The sequence below is a fragment of the Dromiciops gliroides genome, chromosome 2, assembly GCF_019393635.1.
Source record: "Dromiciops gliroides isolate mDroGli1 chromosome 2, mDroGli1.pri, whole genome shotgun sequence".
NCBI lineage: Eukaryota > Metazoa > Chordata > Mammalia > Microbiotheria > Microbiotheriidae > Dromiciops > Dromiciops gliroides.
In genome coordinates, this window is record NC_057862.1 from 159,072,367 (window position 1) to 159,092,985 (window position 20,619).

A 20,619-nucleotide genomic window follows, 5' to 3' on the forward strand; every position below is an offset into this window, starting at 1 on the left:
AGGTTTTGAAGACAATTCCAAAACGATATTTTAGGCAAAGGCAGAATCTTTGGAAAAAGTATATGCTCTTACAGTGTGGTACAGTGGATAAAGTATTGAACTTGGAGTCAGGAAAACCAATCTATCTGAGTTCAAATGTGGCCTCTGACACCTACCAGCCATAGTACTCTGGGCAAATCACTTACTTAACCTTGTTTGCCTCAGTTTGAGTTGTTATAATATAGGTTGAATCTGATTACTTTAGAAATTTACTTATTCAGGTCCTCTCTCTTTTCATTTTATTCCTTTTTATTCACACTTGTCCCCAAGGCTGAAGGTATCTAAAATAACTATAGGTTCCAGTGTCCTATTGTAGTGTAATGAGTTTTTACATATGAATAAGGAGTAATATTTTAGATGACAAATCTTCTTAAACTCTAAGGAATTATCATTCTTTGAAGTCAGAGTTTTTGGATATCTGAGGCTTTGCATATCCTATTAAATAAAGCAATTCCAAAATTTCAATTTCTGTACAAATCTTTTTTTCCCCCTGAAATGTATTACAGTCTCCAGACATATCATATATGAAGACTTATAGGATTTAGAGTTGGAAGGGACCTTGAAGATCCTAGCTAGTCTAACCCTCTTGTTTTCTAGATTAGGAAACTGGGGCTTCATAAGGGCTTTTAATTTAAAAATATTGTTCATTTTGAACTTAAATACAAAAAGACAGAAAAAAAGAACATTTTGTATACAGCACGACATAAAAAAGGATTCATTTTAAAATCATGAATTTCCATTTCACAGTTTACTTTTTTTACTATGTAAAAAATACTAATCATTTTCAAAGCTGCCCTGCTTTCTGTTCTTCCTTCCTTTTAAGTTTTCTTTTCTCTGCTTTGTACTTTTTTTTTCTTCTTTCCCTTGTGCCAAAAAGGTTACCATTATACACAAATATGTATATAGATATAAAACCATACTATACATATTTCTATCAGTTTTATCTCTGGAGATGGGTAGCATCTTCCTTCTTAGGTCATGGGCAGTTGATATGAGTATTTACAATCCTCAAAATGAATTAGTCATTCAAAGTTATGCTTATGACAATATTTCTGTTACTGTATATAACATTCTCTGGGTTCTGCTTATTGCATTTTTCATTAATTCATGCAAGTCTTTCCATGTTTTTCTAAAATCAAACAGCCCATTTATAGTCATATGAAAAAATGCTCCCAACAACTGTTGAACACTGAAAAGCAAATTAAAACAACTCTGAGCTACCAACCCTATACCTGTCAAATTGGCTAGTATGACAGAAAAGGAAAATGAAATGACAAGTGTTGGAGGGGATGTGAGAAAATTGAGACACTAATGTACTGTTGGTGAAATGGTATGCTGATTCAACTGTTCTGTAGAACAGTTTGGAACTATGCCCAAAGGGCTGTAAAACTGTGTATACCCTTTGACCAAGCAATACCATGACTAGGTCTGTATCCCAAAGAGATTTTTAAACAGAAAAAGAAAATGGACCTATATGTACAAAGATATAGCAGCTCTTTTTGCATTGGCAAAGAATTAGAAATTGAGGGAATGCCCATCAATTGGTAAATGGCTGAACAAATTGTAGTATTTGATTATGGTGGAATAATTTTGTGCTATAAGAAATGATGAGCAGGATGCTCTGAGAAAAACCTGGAAAGACTTACATGAACTGATGCAAAGTGAAATGAGCAGAACTAGGAGAACATTGTATACAGTAATATCAGTATTATATAATGATCAACTATGAATAATTTAGCTATTCTCAACAATATAATGATCCAAGACAGTTCCAAAGGACCTGTCATGAAAAATGCTATCCATCTCCAGAGAAAGAACTGGAGCTTGAATGCAGATTGAAGCATATTTTAAAAAGAAAACAAAACAAAACAAAAAACTTTTTTCTTTTTTCTTTTCTGTCTGTCATCTTTTACAACATGACTAATATGGAAATATGTTTTGCATGACTGCACATGTATAACCTATATGAAATTGCTTGCCTTTTCAATGAAGGAAGGAGTTGAAGGAGGGAGAGAATTTGGAACTCAAATTCTTTTTAAACGAATGCTAAAAATTGTTTTTACATGTATTAGGGAAAATATTAAATTTTAAATCAACCAGTTCATAATTTCTTATAGCATATTAGTATTTATACCACAACTTGTTTAGCCATTCTCCAATTTAAGGCCATCCCCTCAATTTCCAATTCTTTGCAACCACAAGGAGAGCTGCTATAAATATTCTAGAACATATAAGTTCTTTTCCTTTTTTCTTGATCACTTTGGGAAAGAAACCTAAGAATAGTATTGCTGGGTTAAAGGGTATTAGTTTTAGAACTCTGGGTATAATACCAGATTGCTCTCCATAATGGTTAGATTAGTTCACAGTTCCACCAATAGTGAATTCGTGTCCCAGTTTTTCCATATCCCCTCCAGTATATTTTTGCTTTCCCCTTTTATCATTTTAGCCAATCTAATAGGTGTAAGATGATATCCCAAAATTATTTTCATTTCCCTGATCAGCAATTTAGAGCATTTTTATATGACTGTATATAGTTTTGATTGCTTCATCCCCAAACTGCCTGTTCATATCCTTTGGCCATTTATTAACTGGGAAATGACTCATTCTTATAGATTTGACTATGTTTTTTTATGTTTGAGAAATGAAACCTTTATCTGAGAAACTGTCTATTAAAATTATTTCCCAATTTTCTGCTTTCCTTCTAATCTTGACTACATTGGTTTTATTTGTGCCAAACCTTTTTAATTTAATGTAATTAAAATTATCCATTTTATACTGCACTATGCTCTTTATCTCTTGTCTATTCATAAATTGTTCTATCCATAAGTCTGATAGTTAATGTGTTTCATGTTCTTCTAATTTACTCACAATATCTCCCTTTATACTTAGGTCATGTATCTATTTTGAGCTTATCTTGATAAATGATGTGTAAGGTATTGTTCCACACCCAGTTTCTACCAGACTGCTTTCCAGCTTTCCCAACAGGTTTTACCAAATAATGAATTCTTATCCATGAAACTTTAGTCTTTACACAGACACAAAGTTACTATATTCATTTGCTACTGTGTATTGTATATCTAATCTATTCTACTGATCTACCTTTCTATTTTTTAGCCAGTACCAGATAATTTTGATAATTACTGCCTTATAATATAGTTTAAGATCTGGTACTGCTAAACCTCCTTCCTTTACATTTCTTTTCATTAATTCCTTTGAAATTCTTGATGTTTTGTTCTTCCAAATGAGTTTCTAAAAAATTGTTTCTAACTTAGTAAATAATTTTTTGGTAATTTAATTGGGATGTCATTGAATAAACAGATGAGAAAAAACTGCCATTTTTATTATATTGGCCCTGCCCACCCATGAACAATGAATATTTCTCCACTTAAGTTTGACTTTATTTGTATAAAATGTGTTTTATAATCAAGTATATTTCCAGGTATTTTATACTGTCTAGATTTATTTTAATGGGGTTTCTCTATTTCTTCTTATAGAGTTTTGTTGGTAATATATAGAAATGCTGATGATTTATGCATGTTAATTTTGTTTCCTGTTGCTTTGCTAAAATTATTGTGTATATTAACTTTTTTTTTTTTTTTGTGAGGCAACTGGGGTTAAGTGACTTGCCCAGGGTCACACAGCTAGTAAGTAGGGGCAGCTAGGTGGCGCAGTGGACAAAGCACCGGCCCTGGATTCAGGAGTACCTGAGTTCAAATCCGGCCTCAGACACTTGTAATATAGCTGTGTTTTCAGGGTTTCTTGAGGTTATGGAATCTGTTTGGCCTACAGACTGAATAGCAAGATACTGATAAGCTTTCTGAGTTCTTACATCTGTTTTTTAAACTTTTTTTTTTCCTTCCAATGTATTCTTTCTAACTTTTTCTTTGAGTGTGGCTCCCTGCAGCAGTCTTTCTCCTCCACTGTTCTAATGCACTAATTTTCTGATTTATAATTGATCTTTTTAGTATCAGTTTCCTTCTTAAAATGTGATTGGATTAGATTAGGTGCTCTTTAGAAAAACTCCTTTAAGCACTAAAATGATATGAGCCCATGAGCTTATATTAGAAACAGAATTACCTGGCTTAGCATTTATTATTCTAGGAATCATAGTTGACATTTATATAGCATCTTATGTGTTACAAATTCTTTATATACAGTATATTGTTTTATTTGTGCTTCATAACTACCAATGAGGTATTACTATCGTAGATTTTATCTTCATTTTACAGATGACGAAATAGGCTCACAGAAGTCAAGTCAAGTGACATGCCCAAGGTCCCAGAGCCTAATACTTGATGCATCCAGGATTTTAAACCAGTGCTCATTTTACTATGTCATCCTACCTCCTGAATTGTGTTAAAACATAAGGTTAAATAGCTTTTAAAATGAAGATCCAAGGCACTGTGCTTTGACTTTATATATATATTTAACTTTAGTATGTGTAGTCTAACAAATATTTTGACACAGGTTTTAAAAATTTTTTTTTTAACTTGCTGATTCTCAACTGAGTTCTAGGAAGATGAGTTTGTTAGATAAAACATTTATGAATATGTGAAGTATATTACTGCATTACTTTTTAGAAATTATGATTTCAGAACTGTTAGTTTTATACTAAATGTTACAGGTTTGAGAGTGTGATGTTGGAGGAGGTTTCCCATGTTGTCAGCTTGAATAAACTCCTAGTATAATTAAATGCTTTGTAAATTTATTAAAGAAAATATATATTTATCTATTATTTTTAGGCTTACTGGTGGGCAGTTTTGCTTATGGGAATTGCCCTGATCATGTTAATGGCTGGGTTTATTAAGATATGCAGTGTTCATACTCCAAGCAGTAATCCAAAGTTGCCTCCTCCTAAACCACTTCCAGGTAAGACGATTTGAGCAAATTATTTTTTGTTCCATTTTTAAAGAACAGCCGTGTGTGTGTGTGTGTGTGTGTGTGTGAGAGAGAGAGAGAGAGAGAGAGAGAGAGAGAGAGAGAGAGAGAGAGAGAGAGAGAGAGAGAGTTCTTTGTGTAATCAAACAGTAACAGACCTCTGTTTAATAAGAAGAATTATTGGGGCAGCTAGATGGCATAGTGGATAAACTACAGGACTTGAGTTCAAATGTGACCTCAGATATTTGACACTTACTAGCTGTGTGACCCTGGGCAAGCCACTTAGCCCTCATTGCCCTGCTCCCACGGCGCCGCCCCCCCTACCCCACCCCCCCACCCCCCCCCCACCCCCCGCAAAAAAAAAAAGGAGGGGGGGGAGTTATCTTTAGTGGGAAAACTGCGCCACAAGAAGTAATTTTAAATATATACTTTGCCATTGGAAATGGGACTACTGAATGTATGGTTCAGTGAACATTTATTTTTAAGGATATTATTTTCCAACATAAGTTAGTGACAACTGTTTTCAAATCTCTACACTATGTTGAATATTTACTTGTTGATTTATAAAAATACTTTGAATATTCATGTTTTTATCATTTTGACAGATCAACACAGCTTTATTCTGTTTGAATTTTCAACTTAAAAATTTTTTTCATGCCCACAGACTCTTCTTAAACAAATTGTATTAACTAAAATGCCCTTACTAAATGAAGTGAAGCTTTAAACAAACAAACCAGGACCCTGTTAGAACTATAACTGGAAGGAAAGGACCTTAAGTCTTATGCTTTTTTAAGTCTTTATACTTATACTTAAATCTTATACTTCATACAAAGTTTTACATGTGTTCAAAAGTTATTGTATATTTGAATTATAAATGGAGAATAATGCTTTCTAAAAAGCTCATGGCTTAATTTACTTTTATTTGATACCTCAGGCACTTTAAAGAGGAGGAGACCTCCACAACCTGTTCAGCCACCACAACGTCAGAGACCCCGAGAAAGTTATCAAATGGGACACATGAGACGTTAACTGCAGCTTTTGCCTTGGTTCTTCCTAGTGCCTACAATGGGAAAACTTCACTCCAAAGAAAACCTATAAAGTCATTGTCCCCAGACTAAACTCTCAGCATAAGAGTAGAAGAAAAAAGGCAAGATACTATGTCCTCAGACCAGGTGGAGTTGTTTAAATTTTAATGGCTGAATGTTCCAATTTAAAAAAAGAAGGAAGTAACATGTTTTTTCTTACAGACAGATATTTTTAATCTAATGGCACAAAGTCTTAGAATACAATTGCGCGCCCCTTATTCCCTGTTCTTCGTTGCTGCGTTTTCTTCACTTGCAGGCAAACATGGCTCTATTAAAACTTTTATTCACAAATTGAAATATACATCTATTTTTCAACTGCCAATCAAGGCTAGGAGGCTAGACCACCTCAACATTGGAGACATCACTTGCCAATGTACATACCTTGTTATATGCAGACATGTATTTCTTACGTACACTGTACTTCTGTGTGCAATTGTAAACAAAAATTGCAATATGGATGTTTCTTTGTATTATAAAACTTTTCCGCTATTAATGAAAACAATTACTGTTTTAATTGACATACTCAGGATAACAGAGGATGGTGGTGTATATTGGTCCAGGATTCTATAATGCTTTTACACAGCAGTTTTGAAATGAGAATCAATTTTTTTTTCTTATGGTAGAATTGGTTCCACTACTCATTTTATCTTTTCAAACAGCTGCTAAAACATAGCACACAGCTGAATACTCTCTGGGGATACAGTTGACAGAAGTGTTATGTAAACTGGGCATATGCAGCATACTGCTTCAAAATGACTTTTTATGTAAGTGTCTGATTTCTTCTTATTTTAAACTTCATCTAATTATTCAGTTCAGTCTTTTTAAGTTAGTTGAAATTGTATTCATGTTTTAGTGGAAATTATACCTGTTGAACTTTTTGTTTGCAGCCTACTTATTTTTATTTTTTCATGTATCGTTAACAAATGATATTTTGTGGCTTTTTGTTTTGTTTTTGATTTAAAAAATTTTTTTTGCTGACATGGAAAAGAAAAAGTGCTTATTTTTTAATTTATCAAAAATGGACAACCTTTTCATCTTAATTTAACTGATAATGGATAACCACTAAATACAATTATTTGCTCAAATGATAGTTAGGTCTACTGACATTTTGGGTTTTTTTATGTTTAAACAGCAGTGAAGTTGAAACAGCACAATGTCCCATTCCAAATTTCATTTTTAAGCAGCTGTAAATAATTGGCATTTTAAGGAAAGAAAGCAAAAGCATTTAATGTATTAACAGGCTTACTGCTATGCAGGAAATGGAAGGGGGCATTAAAAAACGTTTAAGCTTGTGACATATTTATTGCTTCTGTTTTCCAACTACATCAAGCTAATCAGATGTAAATGGCTATCATTTTCCTGGCTTCACTTTGAAGGAAAATTTTTTGAAGGTTAGAAAGGCTTCTGTATTTGGGTATTCCTTTTTCTTTTCTTTTCTTTCTAAGAGTATAAGGTTTACACAATCATTCTCATAATGTGACGCAAGCCAGCAAGGCCAAAAATGCTAGAGAAAATAATGGGATCTCTTCCTTGTAAACTTGTACAGTATGTGGTGACTTTTTTCAAAATACAGCTTTTTGTACATGATTTAGAGACAAATTTTGTACATGAAACCCCAGATTATAAATAATTCTAAACAAACAAATAGGTAGAAATATACGTAATTGCTTTTAAATCATTTAAATACATTTGTTTTCAGACTGTGCAAAGGTTGGAAGTGGGTTTGCATTTCTAAAATGGTGACTTTTATTCTGCAAGAGTTCTTAGTAACTTCTTGAATGTGGTAGACTTTGGATCATGTAAATTTTTTGCTTGTAATGTTATCCTGTGGTAGGGTTTTGGCAGAATACACACTGCCCTATTTTATTTTGCGTCTAAGTTAAATGTTTTCTGAAAAGAGATATGTGCACTGAATTCTCCATTGCAAATCAAGATGTGGTAAAACAAAAAGATCAAGACAAGTGAGATCTAATACTACTGTCAGTTTAATGTCCACTGTGTTTTATACAGTATCTTTTTTGTTCACTTTGGAAATTTTTACTAAAACGTTGCAAAAAAAATAAAGTATTGTGCAAAGATATGTAAGGTTTTTTGAAACTTGAAATGCATTAATAAATAGACTTGATGAAATCAACTCAAAAGTTGCATGCTTTTTGAATGCAAACTACCAAAAGAAACTATCTCGCAAAACATTTTCTGAATATGGTGTAGTCGGAAGAGCACTCTGAAGATGTGAGTTTGGATCCTGACTCTGAGCTTGGAAATGTCCCTTAACCTCTCTGCGTTTCTTTGTCCTCACTTTCAACATGATAGAGGGAGGGAAGGGATTGGACCAATTGGACTTCTAGCTCTAAATCCTCTGATCAAATGGCTCCTTCCCCCCTTGTTTAAAAAAAAAAAGGCATGTCTGTTAGTACCCAAGTAGTATCTGGTCTTTTTAGCCTTTTTGGGGAATCTACATCGAAAATATCAAGGTTATATTTCTGTGCACACATTTTAAAAATAAAATTCACCTGCATACCCAAATATCGCTTATAATCCTAGTAGTTAATTGAATTCCATGTAATATGCAATGTGTATTATGCATATATCTAAGTAACAAAAATGCAGTTGGCATAGTGTTCCTAAATTCAGTATAAGCTGGTCCAGTATTTTGCCTATTTGAGGCTTATAGGTGATTACAAAAGAAAGTTTACACACTGTACCCAAAAAGGGAAATTTGAAAGAGTAAACATAAATAAATGTAATATTTAATATGTGTGTTTGACCTTTATAGATCTAAATAAATTGTTAGTTTAGGAACATAAAAATGTATTATTTGTAGCTTTGTTCATAAATTGTATTTAACATATTGAATTTTAAAGTTAATTAATTTGTATAATTGCACTTTTTTTATTTATTAAATTTTGTGTTATAGAAGCTAAACTTTGGGAAATCTAGAGTCTCCCATGACCAAATTATTATCAGATAAAAGCATGAGAATAGAATAACATAGGCTATAGTGAAAAGGGCAAAATTACTATGTTTTTTGAGATATACTAAATTTCCCACTGTGTCAAATGGATATGGAAAACAATAATTTACAGAAAAAGGAGTAGAGTGATGGAAAAAAGAAGCGGGGAAAACACCCCAAATAAATTGAATACAGTGATTGTTATATGTCTTATCTGTGTTATTTTCTGTACTGTTAGGCCCAACAGTTTTTCCTGCTTCTGATACTTCCTTTTTATTACATATGGGCTTTACCTGACTGAAAGAAACCTTTGTCTATTAGTTTATGTATTGATTTACTATATTCATTTTTAGATTACCAACTATTAACTATTGCCTGAAGAACTCATTTGAATTTGAGTAAACACAAAAAATGTTATCACTTGGCCATGTTGTTTTACCACGGAATTTCTGGTGGCTCTGATTTCTTTCTTTGTACTCTTCTCACTTCATTTATTTAAATTTTTTAAAATTATTTAATTTTTTTTTAGTGAGGTAATTGGAGTTAAGTGACTTGCCCAGGGTCACACAGCTAGTAAGTGTTAAGTGTCTGAGGCTGGATTTGAACTCAGGTACTCCTGACTCCAGGGCCAGTGCTCTGTCCACTGTGCCACCTAGCTGCCCCCTCACTTCACTTATAATATAAGTACCTTTTACACATTTTAAAATTCTTTGGAAAGTGTCCAACATCATGTCATTAATTAATCTTAAGTCATAGGATGCACTTGTGATGGGTGGCTATTTACCCATTATGATTTTTCTCGCTGCTTTTATTATTTTAATTGTAAAACAGCTTCCATTTTATAAGTTATACATGTGAAACATTCAGCAATTTGAGTAAGCTAAGGTGCTTTTTATTTAAGATAAGTGCTTTTCCCTTTTGTTTGTGCAGCTGATATTAAAACAATGCTTCACCTAATTCTTACTTTACAGATTCTTTTACCTTATATATATTCTGATTCCATCTTAAAGCTGGATAAATTGTATGATGGACTTGTTAAAAAGCTTCCTGCCAATCTGCATTTTCAGTTATTGTCCCCATCGTTCTACAAAAAACAAGAGCTTGGTCAATTTCTTCTGGTATTTTCAGATGTTATCTAATTGAGTTGCTTGCTATATTTGATTTCTGGGAGATACTGATTTGGCAACCCTTTACAGTGCTGCCCATATTGCCTCAGTGATAGCAGGAGTACTTTTTTTTTTTTTTTTTAGTGAGGCAATTGGGGTTAAGTGACTTGCCCAGGGTCACACAGCTAGTAAGTGTTAAGTGTCTGAGGCCAGATTTGAACTCAGGTACTCCTGAATTCAGGGCCGGTGCTTTATCCACTGCACCACCTAGCTGCCCCCAGGAGTACTTCTTAATAGAGAATGCCTGAAAAAAAATTCCATTTTATTCATTATAATCAGAATGCTCATGAAGGGTTTTTGAAATTTTCTACAGGCTACTTTTTACCAGAGTTAAGTTGTTCAGTTATCCTAGTATCATTTGAAAATATTTCAAAGAATTTGAGAAATCACATCTCTCCCAACCTCTCCTACCTCAGAATAATGAAGTGTAGAAATTCTTTCTCATGTTAGAAAAAATGGTATTACTATCCTTCTTAAGAAGGAAGGGGAAAATAAGAAAAGATATAATCAAATGGCTGGTTTGTCTATGTTGAACTAAATAGATTATATAATCTCTGTCCTTGAGATTCTGTTATGATACATTATCTGTCTGTCTATCTATCTATCTATCTATCTATCTATCTATCTATCTATCTATCTATCTATCTATCTATCTATCTATCTATCGTCCCTCAAAGAACTTTACAAACCATACTTCAATGCTGTTTGGATATATGTTTTTGCCAGCAAAGATGATCAGAAATATAATTATGACATACATTTTTGAAACTTAGCTACTATTAGTTTTGTAATATTCTGAATTAAGTAAAATTTAAATTATCAAAAAAATTTTAAATTTTCTGGTTCTTTGAATATTATGCTTGTGTAGAAATGATCCTGTTAATTGAAATGATGTATTTAATCCATGAAGTATTTTTATATTATGAACATGTAAATAATAGAATTTGGGGAAATAGAGGAAGAGCTGGGTCATTTGAGATACAAAGGACTCATTCATTGTGCTTATAATTTGCCAGTTATATCTATTCTACAAATGAACTGAGAATTAGCTCCTAACAAACAGGAACAGTGGTTGGTCCCTAGGTATCTGAGCTTTGAAAAAGGAAAAGAGAGGGGCAGCTAGGTGGCGCAGTGGATAGAGCACCTGCCCTGGAGTCAGGAGTACCTGGGTTCAAATGCGGCCTCAGACACTTAACACTTACTAGCTGTGTGACCCTGGGCAAGTCACTTAACCCCAATTGCCTCACTAAAAAAAGAAAAAAAGAAAAAGGAAAAGGAAAAGAAATTTTTTTGGTTTTTTATTGTTGGCTATGTTGGAAAGGAGCTGATGGAGTGCATGCAGCCACACTCTAGACATGTTACATGCCCTTGGAACTACACGACTATTTGTGTGACTAGACCAGGTCCTAAAACAACTTTGATAACTAGCTGATGAATATGCCATAGAGAAATTGAACAGTTTATTGGTTTTTTTTGTTTTGTTTTTGTTTTTGTTTTGTGGGACAGTGGGGCTTAAGTGACTTGCGCAGGGTCATACAGCTAGCAAGTGTCAAGTGTCTGAGGTCAAATTTGAACTCAGGTACTCCTGAATCTAGGGCCAGTGCTTTATCCACTGCGCCACCTAGCTGCTCCCTGAGAAATTGAACAGTTTATAGAGAAAATGTGGGTAGGGCTTTAAGGGTCCTCAACCCATAGGAACATATTATTTGGAGCTTGAAGCTACCTCAGAAACCCATCTAGTTCGGTCTCTTCATTTTACATATGTGAAATACTGAGGCCATGAATTCCAGGGCACGCAAATGGCAAAGACAGCTTATAGTTCAAAGTGGGAATCCTTGGGAGACCAGTTTAGGGAAATCTCTACCTCATTTCCAATGGGAGCAGGGATTAGGGTGAGAACCTTCTTTCTTGTATTTGGGGCAGCTGCATAGTGAAGTACAGAGTAGTCTAGGACAAAAGTAAACAACTTAGAAATCTTCTTAGAGAAAAGACTAGAAATCAGTTTCTGGACAGATTTTGTAGTGTTGACATACTAAACCTATTTAACCAAGATTGTGGCTTAGTCCAAGATCTGACAAGTGAAATAGGACAAAAATTAAACTATGTCACTAACAATCCAGACCTCTGTTAATCTAAGTGAGATGAGGAATACTTATGATTTTATAGGCTTTTAAGAAATCTTATAGCTATAATTTCCCTTTTAGTTTCTTGTTTGATACTCCTACCAATTTTAATATCGTTTCAACTTACGGGAAAAATTGCCTGTAAAAGCATAAATAGGTTAGACAATTGAGGCAGGGGTGGGTTGAAAAGAGGGAGAAAGATAGAGAAAAAACTGGATAGGAGCAATGTCACTGGTGGATTTAAAATAACCCCACATCAAGTCAGTAGTTGAACAGTGTGTGTGTATTTTTATCTAATCTTTTTATTTTTTTAATTAAATTTTATTTGAGTTTCAAAGGTCAGCCTACTCGCCATCCTATTTCCCTTCTTCTGCCCTTGAGAAAACAAGAAAAACAAAACCCTTGTTCCAAGCATATATTGTCAATTTCTCATTTGCCTTGTCTAAGAAATCTCTCAATCTGTTCTCTGAATCTATCTCTTTGTCAAGAGGGGGGCAGCATATTTCATGATGAGTCTTCAGGAATTGTGGTTGTTCATTGTATTGATTCCTATGTTTTATTTGTGTGTGTTAACATGTATTTTTTTCTTTTGTTTTAATCAACCAGTCTGTCTTCTTCTTCCCCTGTTAGAACACAAGAAAAACAAATCTCAGTAGATACTAGTATAGTCAATCAAAATAAATGTACACATTGCCCATATCCAAGTGTATTCTGAGTTTTCACCTCTCAGGAGGTGGATAGTATTTTTCATTGTAATCCTTTGGAATCCTGATTAATCATTATACTGCTAAGAGTTTAGCACAATAGTATTCTCTCACATTTGCATACCAGAACTTGTTCATTTATTCTCCAATTTATGGGCATCTCCTCAGAATGCCGTTTTTTGTCACTTCAAAAAAGCTAAAAATATTTTTGTATGTCTTTGGACTTTATTTTGCTTTGAACTAATTCCTTCTTATTCCCACCATTCCTTTCTTCTCCTTTCCCTCCTGTTTCACTGAAATGTATTGCTGTACCCACGGTTGGGTAGTTGTGTGTGTTCTTACTTTTTTTGACCAGTTCATATGAACAAGTTTCAAGTGTCAGCTGCTTTCCCTACTCCTTGTTTGTATAGACATCTACTTGTATACTCCAATTATGTGCAACAATTTTCCCTTTACTTCCCCCCCTCCCCTTTTCTGGAATTTGGCTATGATGTTCTTAGGATTTTTCATTTTGGGGTTTCTTTGAGGGACTCACTAGTAGGTTCGTTCTTTTTCTACTTTGCTTCTGGTTGTAAGAGATCTAGTAATTTTTTTTTTTTAAGGTTTCTCGAAATGTGATGTCTGGGCTCTTGTCTTGGTCATGATATTCAGGTAGCCAGTTGATTCTTAAATTGTCTCTATGATTTGTTTTCCAGGTGTGTTTTTGTTATGAAATGCCTTATATTCTATTTTTTCAAGTCTCTTTAACTTTTGGGGGGGGGTGAGGCAGTTGGGGTTAAGTGACTTGCCCAGGGTCACACAGCTAGTAAGTATGTAAAGTGTCTGAGGTCAGATTTGAACTCAGGTCCTCCTAACTCCAGGGCCAGTGCTCTATCCACTGCACCACCTAGCTGCCCCGGTCTCTTTAACTTTTTAAAAAAATACTTCTTTTTGCTTTATGGAATCGTTCTAATTTTCAGCCAGTTTGTTACTTGGGCAAGATTTTCTATCTCTTGTGCTAAGTTGTTAATTCCCTTTCTTGTTCTTTTTTCCATGTCTCTCATATCTTTTCCAATTTTTTCCTCAAGTTGTCCCAATTATGAAAATGTCTCCTCCAAGAATTCCACTTAAGTTTGTGCCCAACTTGTGTTTTTCTCTAAGGTATTACTTGTAGATGTTCTGGAGTCCTTCTCTTCTGTGTTTGTATCTGAAGTATACCTGCCATTGGGATTTCCGGGGTGGAGCCAAGATAGTGGAAGAAAGGAAGTAAGCTCTTGGAACTCAAGATAAAATCAATCACTCCAGAAAAACCCCAACAACTTCCAAATAATGAAATATCCCTGCCACCTGAGCTCATTATAGTGGGGTTTCTGTTTTTGGTTTGCCTATTCTTCCAACCTATTTCTTGACTTCACACTGGACGTTAAGTGTGGACTATGTAGCACTTCTAGAGAGAAGGTATGGGGGGCTGGTCCTGTTGCTGCTTTATTGAGGGGGGGGGGTGTTGAAGGTTGTATTGTCTTAGAATTTACAGTCTGAGTTACCTGCAAGTAAGTCTTCAGTGCTCCCAGTGTGATCTGATTCAGGGTAAAGTTTGATTCCTGCTTCTGTGGTCTGAGCACTACAAATTCCTGACCCTGGATTTGGATTAAAGTACACTGCTGCTGGACTCTGTTCCTAATGGCCAACTGGAAAGCTCTTGGTTCAGAAAGGCAGAATTGTAGGCTTCCCTTTGATTCAGGATGCCTGACCTGATTATTCCTCTGCAGACTGGGCTAGACATTGGAAGTGACACCCTGCTTTGAGCCTGAGATCTGAACCACATTGCTTCTGCTGCAGCCTTCTGAACTTGATCCTTTCTTTGTACACTACCAAAAGCTGGTTAGTGGGTAACAAAGCTTCAGGTTGGCATTTGACCCTGTCTTAGTGCCCTTTTATGGGTCTGAGCCTGCCCCAGTGTGTCTGAGACCTCTTACCTTAGTACACAGCCTCTCCCTGGGTGCAGAAGTGGGTGCAGTATATATTCCTGGCTCCCTAGGGCCTGCAGACTTCCCTGTCTATCTTACTATATTGAGCCAAGCTGAACAAAAGATTCACTGTGACATTTTCTGGGGGTTTTTTGTGTGTTTTTTTTCATCAGGATTCAGTCTGGTACATTTTCTAGATCTGTTAGGAGGAGTTTGTGGAGTGGAGCTTGACTAGTACCATCTTGGCTCTCCTAGTAGATTTTTGATAATATTTTTAAATGAGTTTTGGTTTTCCATAATTTTCTGCTTTCCATTAAACTTAAGTTTCCATGAGGTAAATATTAAGCCTTTGATTTGCCATGGTAGGTAATCAGAAATGTTTTCTAGTGAGGAAAACATTCTTGGAGTAATGAATATAACTGATTAAATCAAAATATTGTCGTCTTTGATATCAGATCATGCTTTGTTAATATTTGGTTGCCATGAGTCTTGGAATGAACTTCATGCCTGCTTTAACAAAACAGAATGCTAATTAGCTAGAGATATAGAATTACTCAGTTTCCTTAATTTGTTTTAATGTTTTTATTTTACACTCACTTAACATTTGAATTGTATTTTTTTGCTAAATACTCTTTTGTTGTTGATCAGTCATTTCAGTTGCATCCAACTCTTTGTGACTACATTTGTTGTTTTCTTGGCAAAGATAGTGTAGTGGTTTGCCTTCTCCTTCTCCAGTTCATTTTACAGATGAAGAAACTAAGGAAAACAGGGTTAAATGACTTTTCCTGAGTCACACAGCTAGTGAGTGTCTGAAGCCATATTTGAACTCAAAAGATGAGTTTCCAAGCCCAGCGCTTTATCCATTGTGCCATTTAGCTGTATTAGTATATAATTATACTTGAATGATTATTATACTTTCAAATTACTTTTGGGAATTCTGTAAAACAGTTGTTTCTCTAGATCCAGAGATCTAGAAGATATAAAAAGTCTGATTTTCAGCCCTCAACTTCTAGGTTTTGACTGCCATTAGCATACATCAGTAAATGGCTCCTTAGGTAATAAAAGCTTAGAACATACCAGCTCCTCTTAGGATAAACCTTTTTTTAAGCCTTGAAGCTTTTTGAAAACCCCTACTTAGACCCTGACAACAAGACTTTTCACCAAACTTTTTTTTAATGTCATAAATTAGAAGATGCCATTAGTGTAGTAATGCTGAACATTATTTCAAGTAGGGGAAAAAAAAGATTTCTACCCATCCTCTATATGGATTTGGATCCATCAATATGAAAACTGCCTGAATGTTAATCTTTTCAACACAGTTTCTAATGTTAGTAAAAGAAAATAGTTGAAAACATTGTAAAGAAATAGAATATGGTCAGATGACAAAAAACTAACATGAAAACTTCAGCCAATATGAGTTAAAGAATTTTTAGCCTTTAGATTCTAGTGATATTGAAATGATGTAATTTGTGCTTAATTTTATCTCTGACAAGGTAGAAACATTTTTGAAAGATTGTTATTAGTATATCACTCCATTGAACAGAGCACAATAGCTTCCTTTTGTTTTGAGCCCTATTTCTAGAATATTCATCTTTTTGCCTTAGCAAGCAAATAGAATATTGTCTGGTTAAATAGCTATTCTACTTTGAGAATTTAGAATCTGTAAATGCATTACAGGCAGTCATTTATGACTGCATTCCAATCCGTTGCATTTAGCTTTACTAACTAATAGGAGGTGACCTTGCACCCCACAACAACCTCTGAAATTTGTCTTTTAAATAATTCCCTGATCACTTATTTTCTTGTTTCCAACTCTGGTACTAAAGTGATTTTTCTTTTTTTCTTTTCTTTTTTTTTTTCTTTTTTTTTTTTTAGTGAGGCAATTGGGGTTAAGTGACTTGCCCAGAGTCACACAGCTAGTAAGTGTCAAGTGTCAGAGGCCGGATTTGAACTCAGGAACTCCTGACTCCACGGCTGGTGCTCTATCCACTGCGCCACCTAGCTGCCCCCTAAAGTGATTTTTCATCATTGTAGTTATACCTTCCATTTAGATAAATTGTCGCCTATCCACACCTGTTCATTTTGAATCACTATGGTCTGTATACTTGGTAGTCCACCAAGTATGCTGGAGGCCCTCTTTAGGTTCATCTGATGCCACAAGACTACCAGTGAATCATGTGATTATCCCTCACTCTCAATGCATGACCATTCTTCACTTGACTTAAATTCACTATCCTAAATCTGATATGCACTTGTATTCACCCAGTTTTTTTTTAACCTACCAATTTATGCAAAAAAAAATAGGAAAAGCAAGAAAAGTGTGATATGGCTTTCAAATGTAAGTAACAAACATGCCTTCTCAAAGGAAGAGGAATTCGTTCTGAAAGATTGAATTTAAAGGTAAATAGGTGAGCCTGTTGTCACTTCTATTTGTGTGAAATGATTTTTTTGGCTATTTAATTATTTGATATTTGTTGTCCTTTCAGGACAAAACAACAACCAGATATGAAATTAAAAAAAAAAGATTTATGTGGCAAATTATTCTTGTCAGTGTTGAAAATGGGATCATCTTTTTTGAATTCTACCACCTTCTTATGGCAAATGTACTAAAGACTTCATTTAGTGAGGAGGTGTCAGTGGTACTTAAGTTCTGAGTTCTGGAAGAGCATCCCGACCTGACCAGGCATGCAGAAGACATCTGTGCTTGGAGCAATACAATTTTAAAAATAATTTATTTTTCAAGATATCTCAAAGAGGGGAAGATTTCAAAACAATGGAAAAAAGATTATGGGTGGCTATGTTACACTTTACCTTCTACCAAGAAACAAAACAAAACTGAGATGCCAATAATTACTTTGAAATGGTGGGTAGAGTGTGTGGGTTTGGAGTCAGGAAGATTAGATTTCAAATTTGGACTCTTAGTAGTCTAGTGAGTAGACACTTCCTAGCTGTGTGACCCTGGGCAAGTCACTTCACCCTGTTTGCCTCTATTTTCTCATTTTAAATGAGCAGTAGAAGAAAATGGCAAGCCACTCCAGTATCTCTGCCAAGAAAAGCCTAAATGGGGTCACAAAGAATTGGACACAACTCAGCAACAACAACAAACATCACACCTTTATCATTGATTTGAAGCATTTATGAGAATGATCTATTCGTGTATCAAGGTTATCCTTGGTGAAAATTTGAAAAGGGAACAGCTGGGCTTTCACAAATGGTTTTCTCTAGCAGGCCACATCTGAATCCTGCAACTAACTACCCAAGAGGTGTGGTGAATGTGTCTTTTGTTGATAACAACAACAACAAAATATTGTATTTGGTAGAGCAAAATGGAATGGCTTTCATCAAATGAGATGTTTTCCATGCATATGTTACATTCCTTAACAGATTTGACAGAGGTGTAATGTTATTCAGTTATCCACTAAGTATCAACAACAAGTGAAGCATGAAACAAAGACATATGCTTGCCAGTGGTGTTAGCTATGTCATGGAGGATGTTGTACAAAAAACTTTGCACAGCACCTGGCATGGAGATGCTTCATAAATAAATTGACTTAAAGTCCAAATAAAGGGGAATTTCCTATAGACAGTTTCTTCAGGTATTGCTGTTTGCATATGCCATTGTATTGATCACATCTAGTCTTGGAGCACTGCAAGATCTCCATAATGAAATCTATAGTCACTTAAAAGCAAGATAATCACTCTGAGGATTAGGGAGGGGAAAATGTGGTGAAGTACGCAGATTGATCAGATGTAGTTCTGTAAGAAACTTATCGATATACATACCTACCAGTATGTATATCTTGGACAGGCACTGCAGAGGGACTATGAGCTGGGCTTGAATCAACAATGGGACTGGATCACTTCATACATGCCCAAATTGCCTACTGGATTGAAAATGCACTATTTTTTAATGCTTCCTATTTCCTGGAGATGTTATATTGCTATGAAAACGGGAGCACCAAGATCTCATAAGAATCAAAATTTGGGAAAGTTCATCACTAAAAAAGTGAGTACCAGCTGAATTTTTTTAGCCACAGCGACTAAAAATACCATCTCTTTTATGATGAAGGTGAGGTGTGATGTGGTGAAGAGTACTCAAGAAATGAAATTACACACATATGTTTTGAAGTCTTGATATAAGAACCTTTGTAACAGAAGCCAAAACTTTAACATGGTTATTTATTAAGGAGATGGTGTATAGATATCTTCCAGGATAGGAATGTCCATTAGAACTGGACCTGTGGTTTCACTGATATTGGGGGACTCCCACTGGAGGAAATCCATTTTACCCATATGAGTTGGCACCTTCAATGCAACTTTTATAGTCTTAGAAAATTGCACAGAGTATGGAAAGAATTTAAATGACTTGTTCTGGTTCACACAGGCATCTCCTCAGCTATTCTACTTGCAGGATAGTAAGGATTCTGGGCAGTTAGGTGATGCAGAGCATAGCGTGCCAGACATGGAGTCAGTAACTCATCTTTCTGAGTTCAAATCTGTCTTCAGACACTTAGTAGCTGTGTGACCCTGAGCAAATCACTTAACCCTGTTTGCCTCAGTTTTCTCATTTGTAAAATGAGCTGGAGAAGGAAATGGCAAATCACTCCAGTATCTTTGCCAAGGAAATCCCAAAGGGGCTCATGAAGAATCATACAGAACTGGAAAAGAATTAACAAAGGAATGTACCTTATGTCCCCAAGATCAGAGATCTTTTCTCAAAGCCTCCTCAACCCCTTTAATTGAATTTGTCTTAGGTTAATATGAGGGCACATTTAAAAATTCTCATCCCAGGCACCAGAGTTTCTAATTATTACTGTGCTAAAATACTCTGCAAACTGTGTGTACAAATATAAAGTGCTTGTGGATTGGCTGTTTTAAAATTAGTTTCTGGATGCACAGAATGACATCATAAGAAGGAAAAACTAAAGAGTTTTAGTGCCATTAGAAAGGTCAACCATATCTTAAGAAATATCATCCTTAGTAAACAATTCCTATACATATTTATTATCTACTCTAAATAAATTAGATGGGGGGGTTGTTGAATTCCATAAGTTGAAGAAGCAATATTTTTATTCATTTGTTTATTTTAGGAAGCAATATTTTTTAATGGAATACCTAAATTGTTAGGAGATCTCACGGAATGTGTGTCTCATGACACACCTGAGAATTCCTCTTAAAGTTTTTAGTGACTGAGATCAAACAGTCTCTCCAAAGCAGGTGTCCTAACTCACATAAGGCATGTTGGCAGCATCTAATCCAAAAATTGAGAAGGAAATAAATTAAGTCATTATGACTTGCTGGCCATTGTCCAAGGAAAATAGTCTCTGTAAACTATTAAATGAAAGAAAAAGTCAGTTTCCTTAGGCTAGTCCATCATTATTTTTAGATTGTGTTATGCTCAGATTTTTGTGATGCTGTTTATTGACTAGAACATTTAAGAATATGTTCTCTCAAAGGAATAAGCTTTTTGGCATTTTATCAGTGAGGGTGGAAACATTTCCTTTGAATTCTACCATCCTGGCCCCTGGGGCACTATGGTGGAAGTATAAAAGAACTATGTAGTTTAATAATTGTGTGTGTGTGTGTGTGTGTGTGTGTGTGTGTGTGTGTGTGTGTGGATAAGGCCATTGAATAAACAGATTTCCCTGATGACTTCTTTAGAAAAGATAGATTGGTTTGAACTAAGAAGTGAAACATGAAACTTTTGTAAATTTATTTTAAAAGA

At 34.9% G+C, this 20,619-nt stretch overlaps 1 protein-coding gene across 1 annotated transcript in view; it reads left to right on the forward strand.

The window, feature by feature from the left end:
* The window catches only part of ADAM10 (ADAM metallopeptidase domain 10), a 170,998-nt gene extending 161,839 nt beyond the window's left edge, over window positions 1-9,159 (forward strand). Inside the window, 2 exon segments of the mRNA XM_043986216.1 lie at window positions 4,782-4,908; window positions 5,852-9,159. Coding sequence (XP_043842151.1) covers window positions 4,782-4,908; window positions 5,852-5,946 — 222 coding nt within the window. The 3' untranslated portion in view covers window positions 5,947-9,159.
* Window positions 9,160-20,619: the final 11,460 nt, after the last annotated feature.